The sequence below is a fragment of the Alexandromys fortis genome, unplaced genomic scaffold, assembly GCF_014885135.2.
Source record: "Alexandromys fortis isolate MF-2015 unplaced genomic scaffold, M_Fortis_MF-2015_v1.1 scaffold_80, whole genome shotgun sequence".
Classification (NCBI taxonomy): Eukaryota; Metazoa; Chordata; class Mammalia; order Rodentia; family Cricetidae; genus Alexandromys; species Alexandromys fortis.
Genome location: NW_026068174.1, coordinates 7,437,743 through 7,456,788, shown reverse-complemented (window position 1 = coordinate 7,456,788; position 19,046 = coordinate 7,437,743). Strand labels below are relative to the sequence as shown.

General features: G+C 47.7%; 1 protein-coding gene across 1 annotated transcript in view; it reads left to right on the top strand.

Moving 5' to 3' along the window:
* Nucleotides 1-1,297: 1,297 nt before the first annotated feature.
* The window catches only part of Pitpna (phosphatidylinositol transfer protein alpha), a 41,427-nt gene continuing 23,678 nt past the window's right edge, over nt 1,298-19,046 (top strand). Inside the window, exons 1-3 of the mRNA XM_050128862.1 lie at nt 1,298-1,601; nt 6,162-6,192; nt 12,932-13,080. Of these exons, the coding sequence (XP_049984819.1) occupies nt 1,582-1,601; nt 6,162-6,192; nt 12,932-13,080 (200 nt within the window). The 5' untranslated portion in view covers nt 1,298-1,581. The remainder of the gene's footprint in view (nt 1,602-6,161; nt 6,193-12,931; nt 13,081-19,046) is intronic.

Below are 19,046 nucleotides of genomic sequence, written 5' to 3'. Positions count from 1 at the left end.
AACAATTTGAGCAAGCAGTATTCCTCCATAGCCTCTGTTTCAGGTCCCTGCCCGATTTTCCCTTGAAAATGGACTCTAACCTCAAAGATGTAATAAACCCTTTCCTCCCCAGGTTACTTTTGGTCGTGGTCTTTATTGCAGCAGCAGAAACCAGACTAGGACCAGTCCCCACGTGTATTCTCTCTGACTGCAGCCTTTACATATCTGCTTGGGACACCTATTTGCTGTCCTTTGCTCCCCAGCATCTGCAGACCTCCTCTTGAATCGTGTCTTCTGGAATGCCTTCCCTGGGATTCCTCACACAGATCAGGTGCCCTCCTGTCTAATCCCAGCGAGTACAACTTTCACCCTCTTGCCTGATAACTTCTTCCTTTTTTCTTCTTGTGGTTCTGGGATTGAACCTAGAGCCTCCTGCACACTGGGCAAGTGCTCAATCACTGAGCTGTATTCCGGCCCTCTCCATACCTTCTATGAGACAGAGGCTTTGAACTTTCCATTCTCCTGCCTCAGCTCCCAGATAGCTAGGATTACAGGCGTGGCAGCCTCTTTCATTCTAAATGCCTGCTACCTTTAGCCATCACCTGCCTCCCCTCCATTTGATCTCCGGTCCCTCAAGGCAAGATAGTACCAGTCTTGTTCTCTCTATCCTGGGTAGCACGAGCTCTGGTGCACAGCACCTCCTCAGCCAATGGTTATTGGATGGATGAAGTGACACTGGGTTAGAATCTCAGCTACAGTCAGCGTTCAGGAGCCAGAGGCAGGTGAATCTCTGTGAATTTGAGGTCAGCCTGGTCTACATAGTTTCAGGACAGCCAGAGCTACATAGTGAGACCCTGCCTCAAAAAAGGGGGAAAAAAAGAAAAAGAAAAAAGACAAAAACTCATGAAGAAGCTGCAATGAGAAAATCTTCCTTCTGCTGCCTTCTTCCCTGTAAGTGAGGACAGCAACAGTACCTTTCTGGTGGAGTTGTGGAGTCAGGTATTTAGAGAACATATATACACACTTTTGTTTTGGGCATCCAAATTAGGCTAGTGCTTCCTGGTTGAACTAAATCTCCAAGCCTCTCATTTTATTTTTGACACGCTTGGCTCTCAACACACCCACCAGCGAAGTCCAGGCATACAGGCGCATCATTTGCTGCTACAAAAGAGATTGACACCAGACGTGTACATTTAATTCCCAGAGACCTGAACCTGCCAAGGGCCCAGATGGATGCTGACTTGGACCCGGAGCCAAGGCCCATTTAAGGGTAGTGGGGCGGGCCCGGGAAGGCTCCGCCCCGCGTGAGGTCAGCGCGCACTGCTGCGTCTGACGCTCTGGTTGCCGCAGAGACGCCCCGCCCCCGCGCGGCGCTGCGGAACCGGAGCTCCGGGCGGCGTCGGCAGAGGCGCGGGAGGTGGCGAGGCCAGGGCAGGGCGACAGGAGCCCGCGCGGCGACCGCAGCGAGAGCAGCAGAGACAGAGCAGACCACGACGAAGGCGCACAGGCAGCCGGGCCGGGCCGGGCCACCGGGAGAGCGGCCGCCGGGAAGCGGGCAAAAGGCCGGGCTGGCAGCTGGCAGCCGCCGAGCCGCGAAGCGACATGGTGCTGCTCAAGGAGTAGTGAGTGTCGGGTCGGCTGTGCGGAAGCGAGGCGGAAGGGAGGGTCGGGATGACGGCCGCGAAGGCAGATCGCCTGCCGTGGGGGATGGAGAACACCGGATGGGGCTGTTGGTCCGCCTAGCAGGGACGGAGGGGCCAGAGGGTGACAGACAGCACCTGAGGTGGGGTCGAATAGGCCAGAGAGGAGGCCAGGAACCGGCGCGGGCCGGACAGGGCCTGAGGAGGGGTCAAGGGGACTTGGAGAGCCTGAGGGAGCCTGAGGTGGGGCCCGTGGAATGGAGAGCGCTGGAAGTGAGGTGGCCCTATAGTGGGCGCTGGGGGGATGAAGGGGTAGACTGAGGAGTTGTGTAAGGGACCGAGGAGCAATGGGACAAGGGCAGGCAGCGCCGGCGAGTTGACTGACAGTGGGGAGGGGTTTGGGGCTGAGTTGTCCGTACCGAGGGGCAGGGAAGATCAGATAAGGTAGCTCCTAGAAGGGAGTTGAGGTGGTGAGGCGGAACCTGGGGCATGGACAGTGGCCGCCCTAGGCAGCAGAGGAAGGATTGTAATAATTGGTTGCAGAAAAAAGGACTTAAGTCAGGGCCAGGCTTCGGTGATGGGAAGGGAGAAAGAACTTAGGGGACTGAGATAACAGGGCTGGGCGGGGATAGCTGGAGTGGCATGGGTACCATAAGTAGTAGGTACAAAAGAGGAGGCTTTTGGAAGAAGCTCGGGATGCCTGCCTGGGACTTGGCAACACTTGAATGAGGAGTCTAGAAAATGCCGGCAGGTTCTGAAGTGATGTGAGGAGTTTCAGTGATTGAAAAGGCAGGAAGTTAGCAAGGCACAAGACCATCCAGAAAGATAGCACAGAAAAGAGCATAAGAATGGATGTGCCTGCTAATAGAGTTGGTGGGGACCAGGACGGGGACATCCAGTCTTTAGCGGATTTTGGGTCTTGGTGCAAAGAGATGAGGAAATTGCTTGGAGGAATTGAGAGGATCCCCACAAATATTTTTGGCAGTGAGGAACTATTGATTTGGGGGACAGGCAGGCCTTGCTAGATGTTTGCTCCTGAAACCCAGGGTCTTGACTGACAGGTAGAGTTATTTGGATTGCTAAACCAAAAAGGTCACAGTGTGGCCCTTTCCTGAGGATCATGGTTCCAAGTGAACATTCCAGGCTAGACTGAATGTGTCTATAGTTTCCCAAAGATTTGGGAAACTAAGATTCCCTGAAGGAGAGGGCAAGGGGACAGCACTGGGTCCTAAGCCCCAGAAGTTCAGAAATGGGAAATATCCAAATAGAAACTTGCAAAACTCTTGGTGACCAAGCAGGCGCGCAGAGGACTCTCTCCCTCTTGCCAGTGAAGGCACTTTGTCCATCCCCACAGATGTCACAGTGTGCAGCTTGAATGGCAAACGAAGCAGCGAGCCAGGTGGCCTCCCACCTTGGCTCTTTTGTGAAGAACATCATTTGGAGGCCTGTCGACGGCCTCTCTTGATGTCCAATGTTGATCCAGCCAGCGCTCAGAGCTTTATGTGGTAAAGAACAGGACCACTCGGGTGCCAGCACTCTCCAAGGAGAACACGGTGCTCTTTGCATTCTAATCCTCAGTGACCAAACGAGTAAACTTCTCTCTCTTTTTAGATCTAAAAAAAAAGACACCCCCCCCCCCGTGAATCCTCCAATGTGTAGAGCTGTGTAGTTTTGAACTGGTCAGGCAGGGAGGGAAGGGCCTTCTGAGGAGCTGAAGCTAACTTAGGAGGCAGGCAATCCTTTCCCATTCTTTGCTCTCGCCTCTTGAAGCCCGGCCAGGGAAAAGCCCAAGGTGCTGGTGATGCAGAACCTGTCTGGCATCTCTATTTCCTTCCTGATATACTTGTGCCCTGTGCATGCATCTCTGGGTGGGGGGCAGGATGAGAAACAGGGCAGGTGAGAGCATCAAAGTAAGGGGCTGTGGTTGCAATGCTGCAGTTTTGCAAAGGATGCACGTGAAGGTCATGCCATGGTGAGGATGGCTCCGATCTTGGGCAGCTGGGGCCCTCTCCTTTCAAGTTGTCCCGTGGCTGCCAAGGTGGTTTTGTTCTGAAGAAACAAGGGAGAAATGTCCCCATGCGGCTGTATTGGAAGCAGGCTCAGAGCATCCTTGAAGGCACTGGCCAGAACTAGTCTTTGAGGGGAGGTTTGGATCTGAAGGTTGTCCCTGGTGCTTTTGCTGACACTTCCTCCAATAGAATTTTCCCTGATTTGATTTCTGCAAATTCTTCGATGTGATTTTTGCTGTGTTCTTGAAGATAAAAGGCTTATTGTTTTCTAGGAAGTTTCTTCTGAGGGTGCAGAAATTCTGCTCTCTAAGTTGGAAGTACTTCTCTGCACTGTTGGCTTTCTGTAATGGGAGGGTTTACATTATTGAGTCTTTCTGGAGCAAGGGAGGTAGCAGGCAGTAAAGAACTTGGAGCCCATTTCCCCCCCCTGCTGCTTTTTCTGCCAGATGCCCAGCTTTTGCTGTGCTGTTTTCCTCGGGTCTTAAGAAACCGTGTGTTTTCACGAGGGGATACCACACTGTTTTGCAGCCTGGAGCAAAGAGCCAAGCTTGGACTTCTGCTTAGGGAGGGTGTGCTCATGCTTTACTAAGTGAGAGCACAGAGATCCCAAAGGGCCCAGCGGGTTCCAGCAAGGCTGTGAGAACTGGGAATCTTAGCATTGGCCCTTGATTGCCTTCTTATGTATGTATGTATGTATTTATTTATTTATTATCTATCTATCTATCTATCTATCTATCTATCTATCTATCTATCTATCTTATTTACTTATTTATCTTGAGGCAGAAAGCCCTGGCTGTTCTGGAACTCAATCTCTAAACCAGGTTGGCCTTAAACTCAGAGAGATCTGCCTGCGTTCTCCTCCTAATGTTGGGATTAAAGGTGTGTGCCACCAGGCCTGTTTCCACTTGTCTTACTTGGATTTTGTTTTGTTTTGTTTTTTGAGACAGGGTTTCTTTGTGTAGCCCTGGCTGTCCTGGAACTCACACTGTAGACCAGGCTGACCTCAAACTCAGAGATCTGCCTGCCTGCCTCCCAAGTGCTGGGATTAAAGGCGTGGACCACCACTGCCCTGCTTTGTTTGCTTGTTTATTTTTTTTTGTTTTGTTTTGTTTTTTGAGACAGGGTTTCTTTGTGTAGCCCTGGCTGTCCTGGAACTCACACTGTAGACCAGGCTGACCTCAAACTCAGAGATCTGCCTGCCTGCCTCCCAAGTGCTGGGATTAAAGGCGTGGACCACCACTGCCCTGCTTTGTTTGCTTGTTTGTTTTTTTTTGTTTTGTTTTTGCTTTTTCGAGACAGGGTTTCTCCCTGTTTTTGGAGCGTGTCCTGGAACTAGCTATTGTAGACCAGGCTGGTCTCAAACTCACAGAGATCCACCTGCCTCTGCCTCCTGAGTGCTGGGATTGAAGGCGTGCACCACCACCACCGCCCCGCTGCTTGTTTGTTTTTTAAACAGGGTCTTACCTTGTAACTTGGGCTGGTCTAGAACTATATAGACCAGGTTGGCTTCAAACTCCCAGAGATCCACCTGCTTCTGCCTCCTCAGTACTGGGTGGCTCTTGACTTCTTTTTTGTTTGTTTGTTTGTTTTTTTCCCAGACGGGTTTCTCTATTGCTTTGGAGCCTACTGGAACTCCCTTTGTAGACCAGGCTGGCCTTGAACTCGTGGAGATCCTCCCCCCCCCCCCCCCCCCAGTGCTGGGATTAAAGGAGTGTACCACCACCTCCTGGCTTGTGGCTTGACTTCTGAGTCCAGTCAAGGCCTTTCTTTTCATCTCTTTGACCTCAAAGTTTTGAACTGGGGGTTAGCCACTGGTCTGTCACAATCACCAGTTCAAGGCACCTGGGGAAGTGCCTCTAGTCTCCTCAGCTCTCTGAAATTCTGACCCTCTTGAGGACTTTGCTGGCCACATTTCTCTTTCAGCTTATTTGTGGTACTTTCCAAGAACTGAAGGTGGTCAAGATGCAGGGGGAAAGAAAGTGATGGGCTGGAGTGCCTTTGGGTGGCTCCTGGAGGTCAGAGCTGCATGAGGAAACTTTGCAGCGCGCAGAATCCTGCAGAGAGCAGAGGTGGTGACACTCCAGTCTTTAGGGTTGACTAAGCCTCTAGGCCATTGTCTGCTTCACAGCCTTTGACCCTGAGGACTGATGTTGGGAAGTTGGGCTCCTGACACACATCCACAGGGCCACCTTCTTCTGGTCTGATACCTTATGATAAGCCTTCCCAGTTAGCTTCCGTTCCACTAGATGCATGGGCAAGTCTTGTTGGAGAGAGATGGTTGAGGGAGTAGGCGAGAAAGGTGTGAGAGAGTGGCCTGTGAAGTAGATAGTGGGGAATTCAGGTTTGCTTTGAATTATAGAGTTCTAAATGGGATTCCAAAAGGGCGTGGGGGAACCTGGTCTCGCAGCATCCAGAGGGCCATTCCCTGCTTACTTTGTCAGTGAGTGGGGAATTGGATGCAGCAGAGCATGGGTCACTGTACTGAGGTGATGCTTCAGAGTCTGGAGTTGATGCTCTTTTCCTTCTTTTGCAGTCGAGTCATCCTGCCCGTGTCTGTAGATGAGGTAAGTCCTTTTTTTCCTCTCATCTCATCCATAGTTCATAAATACTTGTGAAAACATTAGCTTAGTTGGCCTGCGAGTGGCCACACTGTTTTGTGTAGCTTTCATTTATGTTCTAATACAGAGCCAAAGATCAGCTTAAATTCCTGATGCTACTTTCTGCTAAAGGAGGGCATGTCTGTCATGAGTCTGGTACCTGATTATAGCCAGTCTCAAGCTTGCTGGATAGCTTTGTGTAGAGACTAAGGCAGCTCTTCGTCTGCTGGGACTGAACCCTGTGGGACATGTGATTGACAAGCTTCAGTGTGTGAATGTCTGGGGCCTCCATGCCTAGGCCGAGGACAGTGTTTTCTAGTCACTGGTGCTCTCTGGCTGGGAAGCAAACCAGCAAGGCCAGAAATCTCTTGAGTCCCCAGACACATGTTAGGTGACTGCTAGAAAGACCAAGGAACAGAAACCGCCTTTTATGGAGGGCAGAAGATGACAAATGGGCTTGGCTTGCCCTCTGTCCTTTTATGGTTCCTAGGTCTGACAGCCCTGTGCTTGTGGAGCTGGCAGTAATCATTGCCACAAGAAGGTCCATAAGCTCTGCTGACTCAGAGCTGTCTCTTGGACAGCAGAAAACTGTCATGGAGCCTCCCTCGTCCCACCCTTTCTCTGAACTTCCTCTCTTCTCCCTTCCTGGCCAAGCTTGTTCTTGACTTTCCTCTGAATTCATAGCTCCACCCCAGCTTCCAGTGAAATGAAAGCCAGCCTGAGCCCCCGGTTGTTGGCACCATCTCTTTGCCCTGTAGGACCAATGGGAAACTCCTGAGCTCCATAGAGCTGGACCTCTGAGAAATGAAAGCAGAATAGCAGAGCCTGGAGCATTCTTTAAACATCATTTTTTTTTAAATGTGTGTGTGTTTCTCTCTTTGTGTGTATGTTATGTATGTGGGGTTAGAGTAACAGGCAGTTGTGAGTTGCCCAGTGTAAGTCAAGCACAGATCCTCTAATGGGGTGAAGTGCTCTTACCCAGTGAGCCATCTCTCCAGCCCTGTGGTGGGAGCATTCTTTAGATGAAACCAGTCACCCCCAGGAGTGATGTCTGTACATCAGCTCAGAGAGGGTTGTCTCCAATGGGGTGCTGAGTACTTGATAAAAGCTGTGGCGATCTGGGAGAGAGGGACAGATGTGAACTTGAACATGGTCTGAGATCTAGGAGACAAAAGAGACATCTAGGTGCCAGTGGCAGAAGAATTAACATCAAGAGTTTGTAGCCAGCTTGGGCATACAGCAAGTTTCCATCTCAAAATAAAATAAATGAATTAATAGTAAAAGCAGGGTGATGGTGGCACACACCTTTAATTCCAGCACTCAGGAGGCAAAAGCAGGTGGAGTTTGAGTTTGAGGCCAGTCTGGTCTACAGTCAGAGTTCTAGGACAGCCAAGGCTAAATGAGAAACAAAAAACAAAAACAACAGTAGTTCATACTTCTAATCTTGGCATTTGGGAGGCTGAGGCAGGACGATTGAAGTCAGCCTGAGCTACAAGTTGAGTTTTAGGACAGAGTGATAACCTGTTTCAAAAAAATGATAAAGAAGCTGGGTTTGGTGTCACATGCCCTTTTAGTCTCAGTACTTAGATCCAGGCAGAGGCAGGTGAATCTCTGAGTTTGAGACCAGCCTGGTCTTCCTGACCAGTTCCAGGCTTAGTCAGGGCTACACAGTGAGATCCTATCTTAAAACAACAACAAAACAAACAAACAAAAAACTAAGCAAAATCCGACTGGGTGTGGTGGTGCCTGAGTTTAACTCCAGCACTCCAGACAGAGGCAGGTAGATCTCTGAGTTTGAGTCCAGCCTGGTCTACAGAGTTAGTTCTGGGTAGCCAGGGGTACACAGAGAAACCCTGTCTTGAAAAAAGAGAAAGAAAAACAAAGCAATAACCAACAAGTAGCCGGGCGGTGGCGGCGCATGCCTTTAATCCCAGCACTCGGGAGGCAGAGGCAGGCGGATCTCTGTGAGTTCGAAACCAGCCTGGTCTACAGAGCTAGTTCCAGGACAGGCTCCAAAGCCACAGAGACACCCTGTCTTGAAAAACCAAAAAAAAAAAAACCCAACAAGTAGTGGGGAGGAGGGAAGAGACAGACATACATGCATACCTTGAGGAACCTAAGGAAAAAANAAAAAAAAAAAAAACCAACAAGTAGTGGGGAGGAGGGAAGAGACAGACATACATGCATACCTTGAGGAACCTAAGGAAAAAAGAAAATGGCTAGGTAGATGCTGTGATCCACGGAGCCCCCTGAGAAAGACCTGGGTCCTGGAAACCATGTGCCTGGGTAATGCTTTGGGAGAGTTGGCCTCCTTTGAGGGCCTTGCTGTCGATATTAAGAATAGTAAACGAGTTCAATGCCATGTTTGTCTACATAGGGAGTTTCAGGCTAGCCAGTGCTACATAGTAAGAACCTATCCTAAAAAGAAAAAAAAAGCCTGTGTAGTAGTGGTGGCGCATGATTTTAATCCCAGCACTCGGGAGGCAGAGGCAGGCGCAGATCTCTGTGAGTTAGAAGCCAGCCTGGACTACAGAGCAGAGTTCCAGGACAGCTAGAGCTACACAGAGAAACTCTGTCTTGAAAAACAAAAAGGGTATGTAACATGATTTCCTAACTGAAAGCCTGGTTTGTCCCTTACCTTGAAACTTAGGCGGTCCAATGACTGTCTTCTCCCAGTCAGAACGGTGGGCCATGGGTGGCAGGAAGGGGAGATACCCACCTCGAGAACATCCTCCTGGCAGTTTTTAGTTAGCTGCCTTGGTTTTGGAGCATGGAGGAAGTGGTGAGACAGAGCTCGGTAATGAGAGCCTGGGCCAAGCAGAAGCTTGGGAAGTGCGTGCTGGTTCAGGGTGAGTCTGTGTGGTGTGGTCAGCCTGTTCTCAGCAGGAAAGCACTGATGGAGACAACAGGGTGGCAGGGGTGAAGCTGCTCCATCGGTAGCTTGAACCTTAGTTCTGGATAATCAGAAAATTCTAGAATGGGGAGAGTGAAGAAGTAAGGAACAGTGTCTCCGCCGGTAACCCCTTTCTGACTCAGCGTTCCCATGAGAACGGCCCAGCAGTCACGTGACTGCTACATTCACTTCCTATATTGGAGACTGTCTTGAGTCCCTTGGAGCTTCTGATTTGGGGAGAAAAAGAAGAAACAGAGAAGGTCATGGCTTATAGTCATCCTGACGGCCTGAATCGATATTTAGGGGCAGAATTAGCTTGTTTGGCCAGAGCCTTTAGTATAACACTATCTTGGGTTTCCAGGCATTCTGTAGCAGAGCAAGAAAGCTCTGGCTGTTTGATACGGGTGTGTCCACCAGCGGTTCCTGGCCACCTTCTGTGGACAGGGCAGATCATTCCTCTGTGGAACCTGGCCTGACAGGGCTCTATGGGTGGACCAACAAAGTGCTGCTTTTCTTGCCTTTTTTTTCTTTTTCTTTTTTTTTTTTTTAAACAGAGTCTTACTGTATATTCTTGGCTAACCTGACCCAGGATGGCCTTAAATTCATGGCAGTCCTTTTGGCACAGCCTCTTGTGGCCGGGATTACAGGTGTGGGCCACTTGAGCCTAGCTGTACTGCCGTTTTTGTTATGTGTGTCATTCAGTGTTTCTGCTCCACATTACACCTCCCTCGGTTCCTACTCCCTGATTAGCCGAGTGGTAGAGTCTTCTGTTTTGCTTCCCTGAGTGACTTAGTCTATGGGACAAGGGGACAGCTCTCAAGGGCAATGTAACATTGTTTTCAGCCTAAAGAAGTTGGAATCCTGGTCTCCTGGAGTTCCGTATCTGATTTTGTGGTCTGACTCCCACCCTTACTGTCCCCCAATCTTGAGTCTGGCAACTTCCCAGGATGTAGCCCGGCTGTGCCAGAGGGGACCTTGTGCCTTGTGCAGATCTGTCTTTACTTCTTTGGATTAACCTAACTGCCTCACTTGTCTCGCTGGGATTAAAGGGTCGGAATATCAAGAGAGATTAAAGGGTAAGAGGCCAGCATGCAGACTGATCCTCTTAGAGCCAGCCCTGTGATTTCCTGCAGCTGAAGGGAATCCCTGAAGACCAAGGTCTTTGCCAACCCCAGGCCCCTCCCCAAGGAGATCTACTAGCACGCTGTGGCTAGTCTTGTCTACAGGCCCTCTCCCCAGCCTGCCCTTTAGGATTTGCTGAGTCAGCCATTCAGTGTCCTTAGGACTCTCTCCAGAGCAGAGCTCCTGCTGTTTCACGTGAGGAAGCCTTGGCTTAGCCAGTCCCCTACCTACCCACCTGATATGGGTTTCAAGTGTTCCTTAGCAGGTGATAGGACTGGAGAGGTGCAGGGTCTAGTGTGGGATTCCATGAAGCACCAAAGCCGCGCTGGTATTGCTCAAGATTAGCAAGATCTAGGCTCTCACTCTCTCAGAAGTTTCTCTGGGTGGAACTAACTGAGCCTTGATAACTGTACCTGAGCCTTACCTTGGTATTCCTTGATGAGTGTTCGCTTTGGAGGCTCGGGCCTCTTAGGCTTGTGGTCAGCAGCGAACTGTTGTGGGCCATTGTGTTTCCCACTGGGTGTCACTCAGATGTCTCCTGGCAGTGCTTAGGGGACTGAGGTGGAGAAGGCTCAGGCTGTGCTGGAGCATCCGTGACCACTCTTGCTGGCAGTGGTGCTGCAGCAGAGTTGGTGGTAGATGATCTTAATCTGAGGGAGAGAACACCACTAGTCTTACCCCTGGGGGTACCAGGATTCAGGGGAGGGTGTAGAGGGCAAGGAAAGCTGTATGTCCACCCCTCGCAGGTGGGGTGATGGAGTTGTCTGTCTTTTCCTCGACCTTCTTGCCCTTGGCAGCCATGAGGAAGACACATCTTTTGGAAGAGATATAATTTCCTGCTTGGTCACAGCTCATTTTCTCTGTGCAGTTCATTTTCTTTCTTTCTCTTTTTTTTTTTTAAATATTATTTATTATGCATACAATATTCTGCCTGTGTGTATATCTTTAGGCCAGAAGAGGGCACCAGACCTCATTTCAGATGGTTGTGAGCCACCATGTGGTTGCTGGGAATTGAACTCAGGACCTTTGGAAAGAGCAGGCAATGCTCCTAACCACTGAGCCATCTCTCCAGCCCCCTCTTTTCTTTTCTTTTTTTTTTTTTGCTATGCTTTTGAAACATGATCTCACAATTTAGCTGCAGCTGTCCTAGAACTTGTTATGTTGACCAGGCTGGCCTTGAACTCAGAGATCCACCTGTTCTGTTTCCTCAGTGCTGAAATTACAGCCTACCAGGCCAGAGTCTTCAGTATGTTTTCTGCCTCCAGACAATTTTTCTTAGAAATAGGGGTAGGGTAGGCTTGGACACTGTCTCTACGTCTGCAGTCCTATGCCAGACTGTCCTAAAGGGTTAGAGGAGGCCAGTGACTTGATAGGGTGACATGTGACCCAAATAAAGGAAAACCAGGCTTTTGCCATCTAACAACTGCCAAGACAGAGGGGCACACAGCCAGCATAGCCATGGAAAGGGATCTGTAATGCAGGGAGCAGGAGCATGACTTCGGTCTGCCAGGAATGGGGAAAATCTGGAGATGTCTTGTTTGAGAGGTTCTGAGTTCCCTGTATGTAAGGAAAAGCACACAGGAGAAAAAGCAAGTGAACTGAGCCAGTTTTTGCCAGAAGTTGTGGGCTACATAGCACTGGACCAGCTTTCTTGGACAGGAAGTCGGAGTCTTAATTTCTGATCATTTATGTGTTTATTTTTGTTGCTTGTGGGTTTTGTTTGTTTTTGTTTTTGTTTTCAAGATAGGGTTTTGCTGTGTAGCCCTGGCTATCTTGGAACTCTGTAAACCAGGTTGGTCTCAAACTCAGGGATCCACATGCTTTGGCCGCCTGAGTGCTGAAATTAAAAGGCATGTGCCACCACCGCCTGACTGTTTTGGTTTTGTTTTTTTGGTTTTTCTAGACAGGGTTTCTCTGTAGCTTTGGAGCTTCTCCTGGAACTACTAGCTCTTGTAGACCAGGTTGGCCTCTAACTCACAAAGATCTGCCTGCCTCCGCCTCCCGAGTGCTGGGGTTAAAGTCGTGCACCACCACCGCCCACCCTGGTTTTTTTTTTTTTTTTTTTTTGATACAGGGTCTCACACTGTATCCAGAGATATCAAGGGACTCACTGTGGCCCAGGCTGAAGCATAGTCATGGCAGGTCTCTTGCCCCAGCCTCCCGAGTGCTGCATTACAAGGATGAGATGCTATGCTTAGCTTTAAGGTCTGCTTAAATAAGTGAGATAGAGGGATTTGTAGCTAACTGAAATCCTGTTTGGGGGTCCTGGCCAAGAGATACCCTGGACTGTATAATGTTTCTGGGTGGTTCTGTGAGATTAAGTATAGTCTGTACTCTCTTTAAACCCATGGGTTTGTACAAATGGGAAGATGAAATTGAATACCTCTGATGATTAAAGAGAGCCTGCAGTCCCAGCTACTTGGGAGGTTGATGTAGGAAAACAAAAAAGAGGGTTGAGGAGAGGCTCAGGGCTTGAGCACTTACCGAGGAGCCTAGCGTGCTTGAGGGCCTGGGTTCAATCCTTAGTGCTGGAAAGAAAAAAAAAGCAGTAGTAGAAGAAAGAAAATGTGAAAGCAAGTGAGAGATGCAGCAGTGCAGAGCTCCCTTTGTCTTGGACCACTGTGAGGGCTCAGGTGGAGGTGGGGCCGTGTGTAACTGTTGCAAGTAATGCCTGTCTCTCTGGTTCTTTAGTATCAAGTGGGGCAGCTGTATTCTGTGGCTGAAGCCAGTAAAAATGAAACTGGTGGTGGGGAAGGAGTGGAGGTCCTGGTGAACGAGCCCTATGAGAAGGAGGACGGTGAGAAAGGCCAGTACACACACAAGATCTACCACTTACAGAGGTAAGTGCCCCAGGTGGCTGGGCGGGAACGTGGCCTACCTTGTCAGCGGTGGCGCTGGCTAATTGGGAGTGTCTCCAGGTTATAAACTGGTAGCCCAAGTTGCTTCATCTCTCAGATTGGGCATGAGCAGTACTTCTTTGTTTATTTAAAGATTTTTTTTGTTTTTAAAAAAAGTGACTCCACTTACCCTATCATGCTCCCAGTCCTTAGAAGCTATTTTGAGCTATTTTGGCATCTTGTGAGCTCTTCCATTGTCCTAAGTACAGGAAGTATGTGTGGAGTGTGTATAAACAGGCACTCTTTCCTATATTTTGTGTTGATTGTACCATACTATATATGCTGTTCTTTCCTCTGTAGTTAGCTTTCATGTCATAGCTGCCTTCCCAGTATTTCCTGCCTGGTTGTTTGCTGGGGATTCAGCCCACAGCCTCACTTATGCTAGGCTATGGTCGGCCCCTTAGCTCCCTTCCGAGCCCTCCCTCCTGCCTTATTCTTTCAAAGCATGCATAAGAACCTGGCATACTGGTGCTTGCCCAGAATCTAAGCACCTGGGAAGCTGAGACAGGAGGACGGTGAGTGAGGCCATTTAAGATTATTTAACTAGTTACAGGTCAGTCTAGGCTACAAAATGTCTCAAAAACAAACAAGCCACCAACAAAACAAAGAAACAATAACAACAACAAAAAAATCTCTCAGTGCTGTAGGAAATCCTATAGCCAGTAGTTACCCACCCAAGAAGGTAGTTGCTCATAGTATTTTGTACATGCGCTGTAAGCTGTTTGAGAAGCTCACTCTTGCGATCCATGTTATAGTAATTTCCAGATACATAAGAGTCCTGCAGAACTACTTCTGCACACTTCTTTTGATATATTTATATCTATAAGTCTGTAGTAAATGCGTAAAAAGTTTACTTGTTAGGTCAGATAGTATTTAAATTCTAATTTTGTAGAATCAGATGCCAGAGAAAGTTTAGTACCACTCTCTCTTTTGGTTTTTCGAGACTGGGTTTCTCTAGCTTTGGAGCCTGTCCTAGAACTAACTCTGTAGATCAGGCTGGTCTTGAACTCACAAAGATCCACCTGCCTCTGCCTCCCTAGTGCTAGGATTAAAGGCGTGAACCACCACTGCTGGGCTGCTCACTTTATTTATTTTTATTTTATGTGCATTGATATTTTGCCTGCGTGTATGTCTGTGTGAAAGTGTTGGATCCCTTGGAACTGAAGTTATAGGCAGTTGTGAGCTGCTATGTGGGCTGGGAATTGAACACAGTTCCTTTGGAAGAGCAGCAAGTGCTCTTAATTGCTGAGCCATCTCTCTAGCCCCAAGTACCTCTCTTTTGATCAAAGGCATATATATAAATATTTTTTTTAAAAAATTGTATCAAATTTGTGTGTGTATGTGTGCTTGTGTGTGTATGAGTGTGAAAGTTGAGACAGGGTAGGGTCTCTCTAGAATGTAGCTCTGGCTGACCTAGTACTTGTTCTGTAGATCAGGCTGACTTTGAACTTACAGAGATAAGAGATCTTCCTGCCTCTGCCTCCAGTGCTGGGTTTAAAGGTATATACTACTATGTCCAGATAATACATTTTAAGGTTTATTTCATTTGAATTACATGTATGTGTGGGTATGTGCATGTGAATGCAGGTGTCTGTAGAGGCCAGAAGAAGGGTTTGAATTCCCTGGAGGAGCTGCAATTACTGTGGGTTTCTGATGAGGGTGCTGAGACCCAAACTCAGGTCCATTGTAAAAATAGTGTTTCCTAACCATTGGGCCACCTCCAGCACCTTAACATTGTTTTTTACATTTATTTTGTGTGTGTGTTTGTGTATGTGTGTAGTACTGTAGTGTACTACGTGTGTGTAGAGTCGGTCAGAAGACAACCTTCAGGAGTTGTTTTTCTCTTTCCACTTCGTAGGTCTGGGGATTGAACAAAGGGCATCAGGCTTGGTAGCAAGCACCTTTATCCACTGAGCCATCTCTCTATTTCAGCATTTAAATATTTTTTCCGAGATGACAGAAATGTCTTAGTGGCTGGCCTAAAGCTCACTACGTAGACCAGGCTGGCCTTGAACTCAAAGAGATCCATCTGTCTCTGTCTCTTGACTGCTGGGATTAAAGGTTTGTGCCACCATGCCCAGATAGCCTATTTTTATTTATGTCTGTCCCCTCTCACCCTCTCTGTGTATGTGTATATTTGTGTGCTTGCCTTTAGAGGGAACCAAACTTGGGTCTTCTTGAAAAGCAGCAATTGCTCTTAACATCTGAGCCACCTTTCTAGACATCACCCACCCTTTTTTTTAATTTTAAAAGATTTTTTCCCCAGTATTTTCTTTTTTTTTTTAAAGATTTATTTATTTATTATGTATACAATATTCTGTCTGCATGTATGCCTGCATGCCAGAAGAGAGCACCAGATCTCATTACAGGTGGTTGTGAGCCACCATGTGGGTGCTGGGAATTGAACTCAGAACCTCTGGAAGAAAACCCCTGAGCCATCTCTCCAGCCTTTCCCCAGTATTTTCAAATAATTCTGGAATTCACTTGTGTACTGGAATTTATAGTAAACCACACCTATTTGCTGAATCCCAAACCTAAACGACTTTATAGCAAACCATGAGCTGACCCAAAGGGCCTTGAAACCAGCTGTAAGCGTTTACCAGCTGGAATGGGAGTCGACCAGACTGTTTAAGAAATGAGTCAAGCAGGGCTGGAGAGATGGCTCAGCAGCTAAGAGCACATGCTGCTCTTGAGGAGTACCCAGCACCTATGTCTGATCACTCACAATGCCTGTGCCTCCAGCTCCAGACAATCCAGTGTCTCCTTCTGGCCACTGTGGGCACCTGCACCTGCGTGTACATACCTACACACAGGCATGCATATAATTAATGATAAAGTAAATGTTTTTAGTGGATAAGGAGCTATGTATTCATTTCATACAAGCCTGTGACTTGAGTTCAAATTCCCAAACCCATGTAAAAGCTGGACAGAGGAAAGTGCACAGTAAGATGGGAGAGACTTGGAAATGGGTGTGCGAACCAGCATGGCAGAAACAGCAACAAACATCAAAGAGACCCTGCTTCAAATAAGGGAGAAGCTTAGGACTGGTACCTGAGGTTGACTTCTGATCTCCATATAACCTCACTCACACACAAACAAGCAAATATGTATTGTATACACACATGCACACACACACACACACACACACACAACAAAACAAAAATACTATATAGAACTGAGAAAAATAAATCTGAATCTTTCTTTTATGGTCAAGTACACATAACATAAAATTTAGCATTGTAACCATTTTGAGTTGTTCAGTTTAATGACATTAAGTACATTCACATTTCCATGCCACTTAAACCTGGATCTTGGGGCTAGAGAGATAGTTTAGTGGCTAAGAGCACTGGCCGCTTCTCCAAAGTACCTGAGGTCAATTCCCAGCACCCATATGGCAGCTTACAACTATTGATTGTGAACCTTGTTTCAGGGTCTCTGGATCCCTCTTCTCACCTCCATGGGCACCAGACACACAAAAATACATGCAGGCAAAATACTCAAACACATTAAGTTAAGTTAAATTGGACTTTAAGAAGCTAAATTTTAATTTTTAGTCCCTAAATAGAGCTGAACTCAGTTTCATTTTTGTGTAGTGAAATCCTGGGTTCTCTTTGGTTGCCACTCTGGTGAAAGGAAAGTGTAAACCATGAGGTCTGCATGAATCCTCCATTGTCTGCTCAGTGAACTCAGCTGAACTCAGTGGCAGAGGAGAAATCTGTATATGAGGGGAGTGAACCCTCCTTGCTTCTTCCATGCACGAAAGAGTATAGACACCGAGTTGCTACCGCTGTTAACCCTGAACACCTTATTTCCAAAGGGGGCGTGTTCCTCTGCTCATCACCAGCTGCCCTCAGGAGAACAGCAGCCTTTTGGAATGGGTTCTGATCCCTCATCTGTCTCCTTAACATCTCTACAATCCACATTGTTTTCCATTTTCCCTGGTGTTGATTGCTCCAGCAATTTCCAGCTGTCCTCTGGCCTTCTACTTCTCTGTGTGGCAAGTGTTCTGTCTGAGGATCTGCGCTGTCTTCCTGAGCTGTGGCTGTAAAGCTTCCCTTTGTCCTTGGGATGAAGTCCAACTGGCTCACTTAATTTACAAAAGCCTGTGACTCTGCCCCTAGGATTTTCTTGCACTCCACCCTACCTTGCAGTAACTCCTCCTTCTCCCAGCTTTTTCTGCCCTACTCCCATCCTGTGTCTTGGCCTCCTGCACATGCCCTGCTCCGTGTGTTCTTGTGTTCTGACTGCCCTGAGGAGCCTGCCTTGAGTCTTGTGCCTCCCTCACCATGTGTTTGCAGTGCCCTTCCCCCAGAGCCCTGTGCTTACCCTATTAGAACACATTCTTTCAGACCTGTCAGTAGTAGTCTGCCTCTGGACCATTTGGTTCCTGTGTATCCAGTGCCTGGCACATAGAAGCATCACCTAGACGAATGTGTATCTATGTGTAAAGACTCCGAGGCTTGCTCTGGGGGCTCGGAGTTAGATGTCTGCTGTGGGGCTAGCTCTTTCCCTTAGGCCTGAGGCATGAATAAAGGTGATGAATTTGCTATTGAAGATTATGTAAGCTCCCATCTAAAAGTTAGGAATGGTGGAGCTGCAAATGTAGCTCAGTGCTTGGGTACTTGCCTGCCATATGTGAGACCCAGTAAAACACACACAAACACATACACAGAAGCAGACTAAAAAAGGAATTTATGTACTTACAGAAAGTTAGGTACTTTACATTGTCCTGTAACATTAGAGGAAAATTGAATAAAAGGGGCTAAGGAAATGGCTCAGTAGCTGACAATACTGGCTGCTCTTGCAGAGGACTTGGGTTTGCTTCTTAGCATCACATGGTGGCTCACAGCTATCTGTAACTCTTGTTCTAGTGGACTAAAGCCCTCTTATCACCTGGGTGGATGTATATGGAGCACAGATATACATGTGGGCAAAACACTAATACACATAAAGATAATAATTCTTTAGAAACAGTGGAGAGGCCGGGCGGTGGTGGCACATGCCTTTAATCCCAGCACTTGGGAGGCAGAGGCAGGTGGATCTCTGAGTTTGAGACCAGCCTGGTCTACAAGAGCTAGTTCCAGGACAGGCACCAAAACCACAGAGAAACCCTGTCTTGAAAAACAAAACAAAACAAAACAAACAAACAATAAAAAGAAACAGTGGAGAAATTGGAGAGAAGAAAATATTATTTAGGTATGACTGTGCATACCTGTTAAGTCCAGCACTTGGGAGGCAGAGACAGGTGGATCTCTTTGAATTCGAGGCCAGCCTGATCTACCGAGCAAGTTTCAGGATAGCCAAAGTTACAAAAAAACCCTCTCCTGAAAAACAAAACAGAAGACAAGGGCATCTAAGTTTAAGGCCAGCCTTGGCTACGTAGTGAGTTCAAGGGTAGCTTGGATCCTAGGTAGGGTGTTTTTTGTTTGTTTTTCCTGTGATGAACATTGTGACCAAAATAACCTGAAGAGGAAAGGGTTTATTTCACCTCATACATTATAGTCTGTCATCAAGAGAAGTCAGGGCAGGAACTCAAGATAAGGACCTGAAGGTAGCACCTGAAGCAGAGGCTGTAGAGGTTACTGATTTATTATGTATACAGTGTTCTGTATGCTGGCCAGAAGAAGGCACCATATATAATTGTGAATGGTTGTGAACTACCATGTGGGTGCTGTGACTTGAACTCAGGACCTCTGGAAGACTCAGTCTGTTTTTATAACATCTTAGACCACCTGCCCAGGGATGGCACCACCCACATTGAGCTGAGCCCTCCCACATCAACCATCAATCAAGAAAAGTGTCTTACACACTTGCCCAAAGGCCAATCTTTTGGAGGTGTTTTGTTAATCAAGAGTCCCTCTTTCCAGATATGTCTAGGTTTGTGTCAAGTTGACAGAAACCACCTTGCA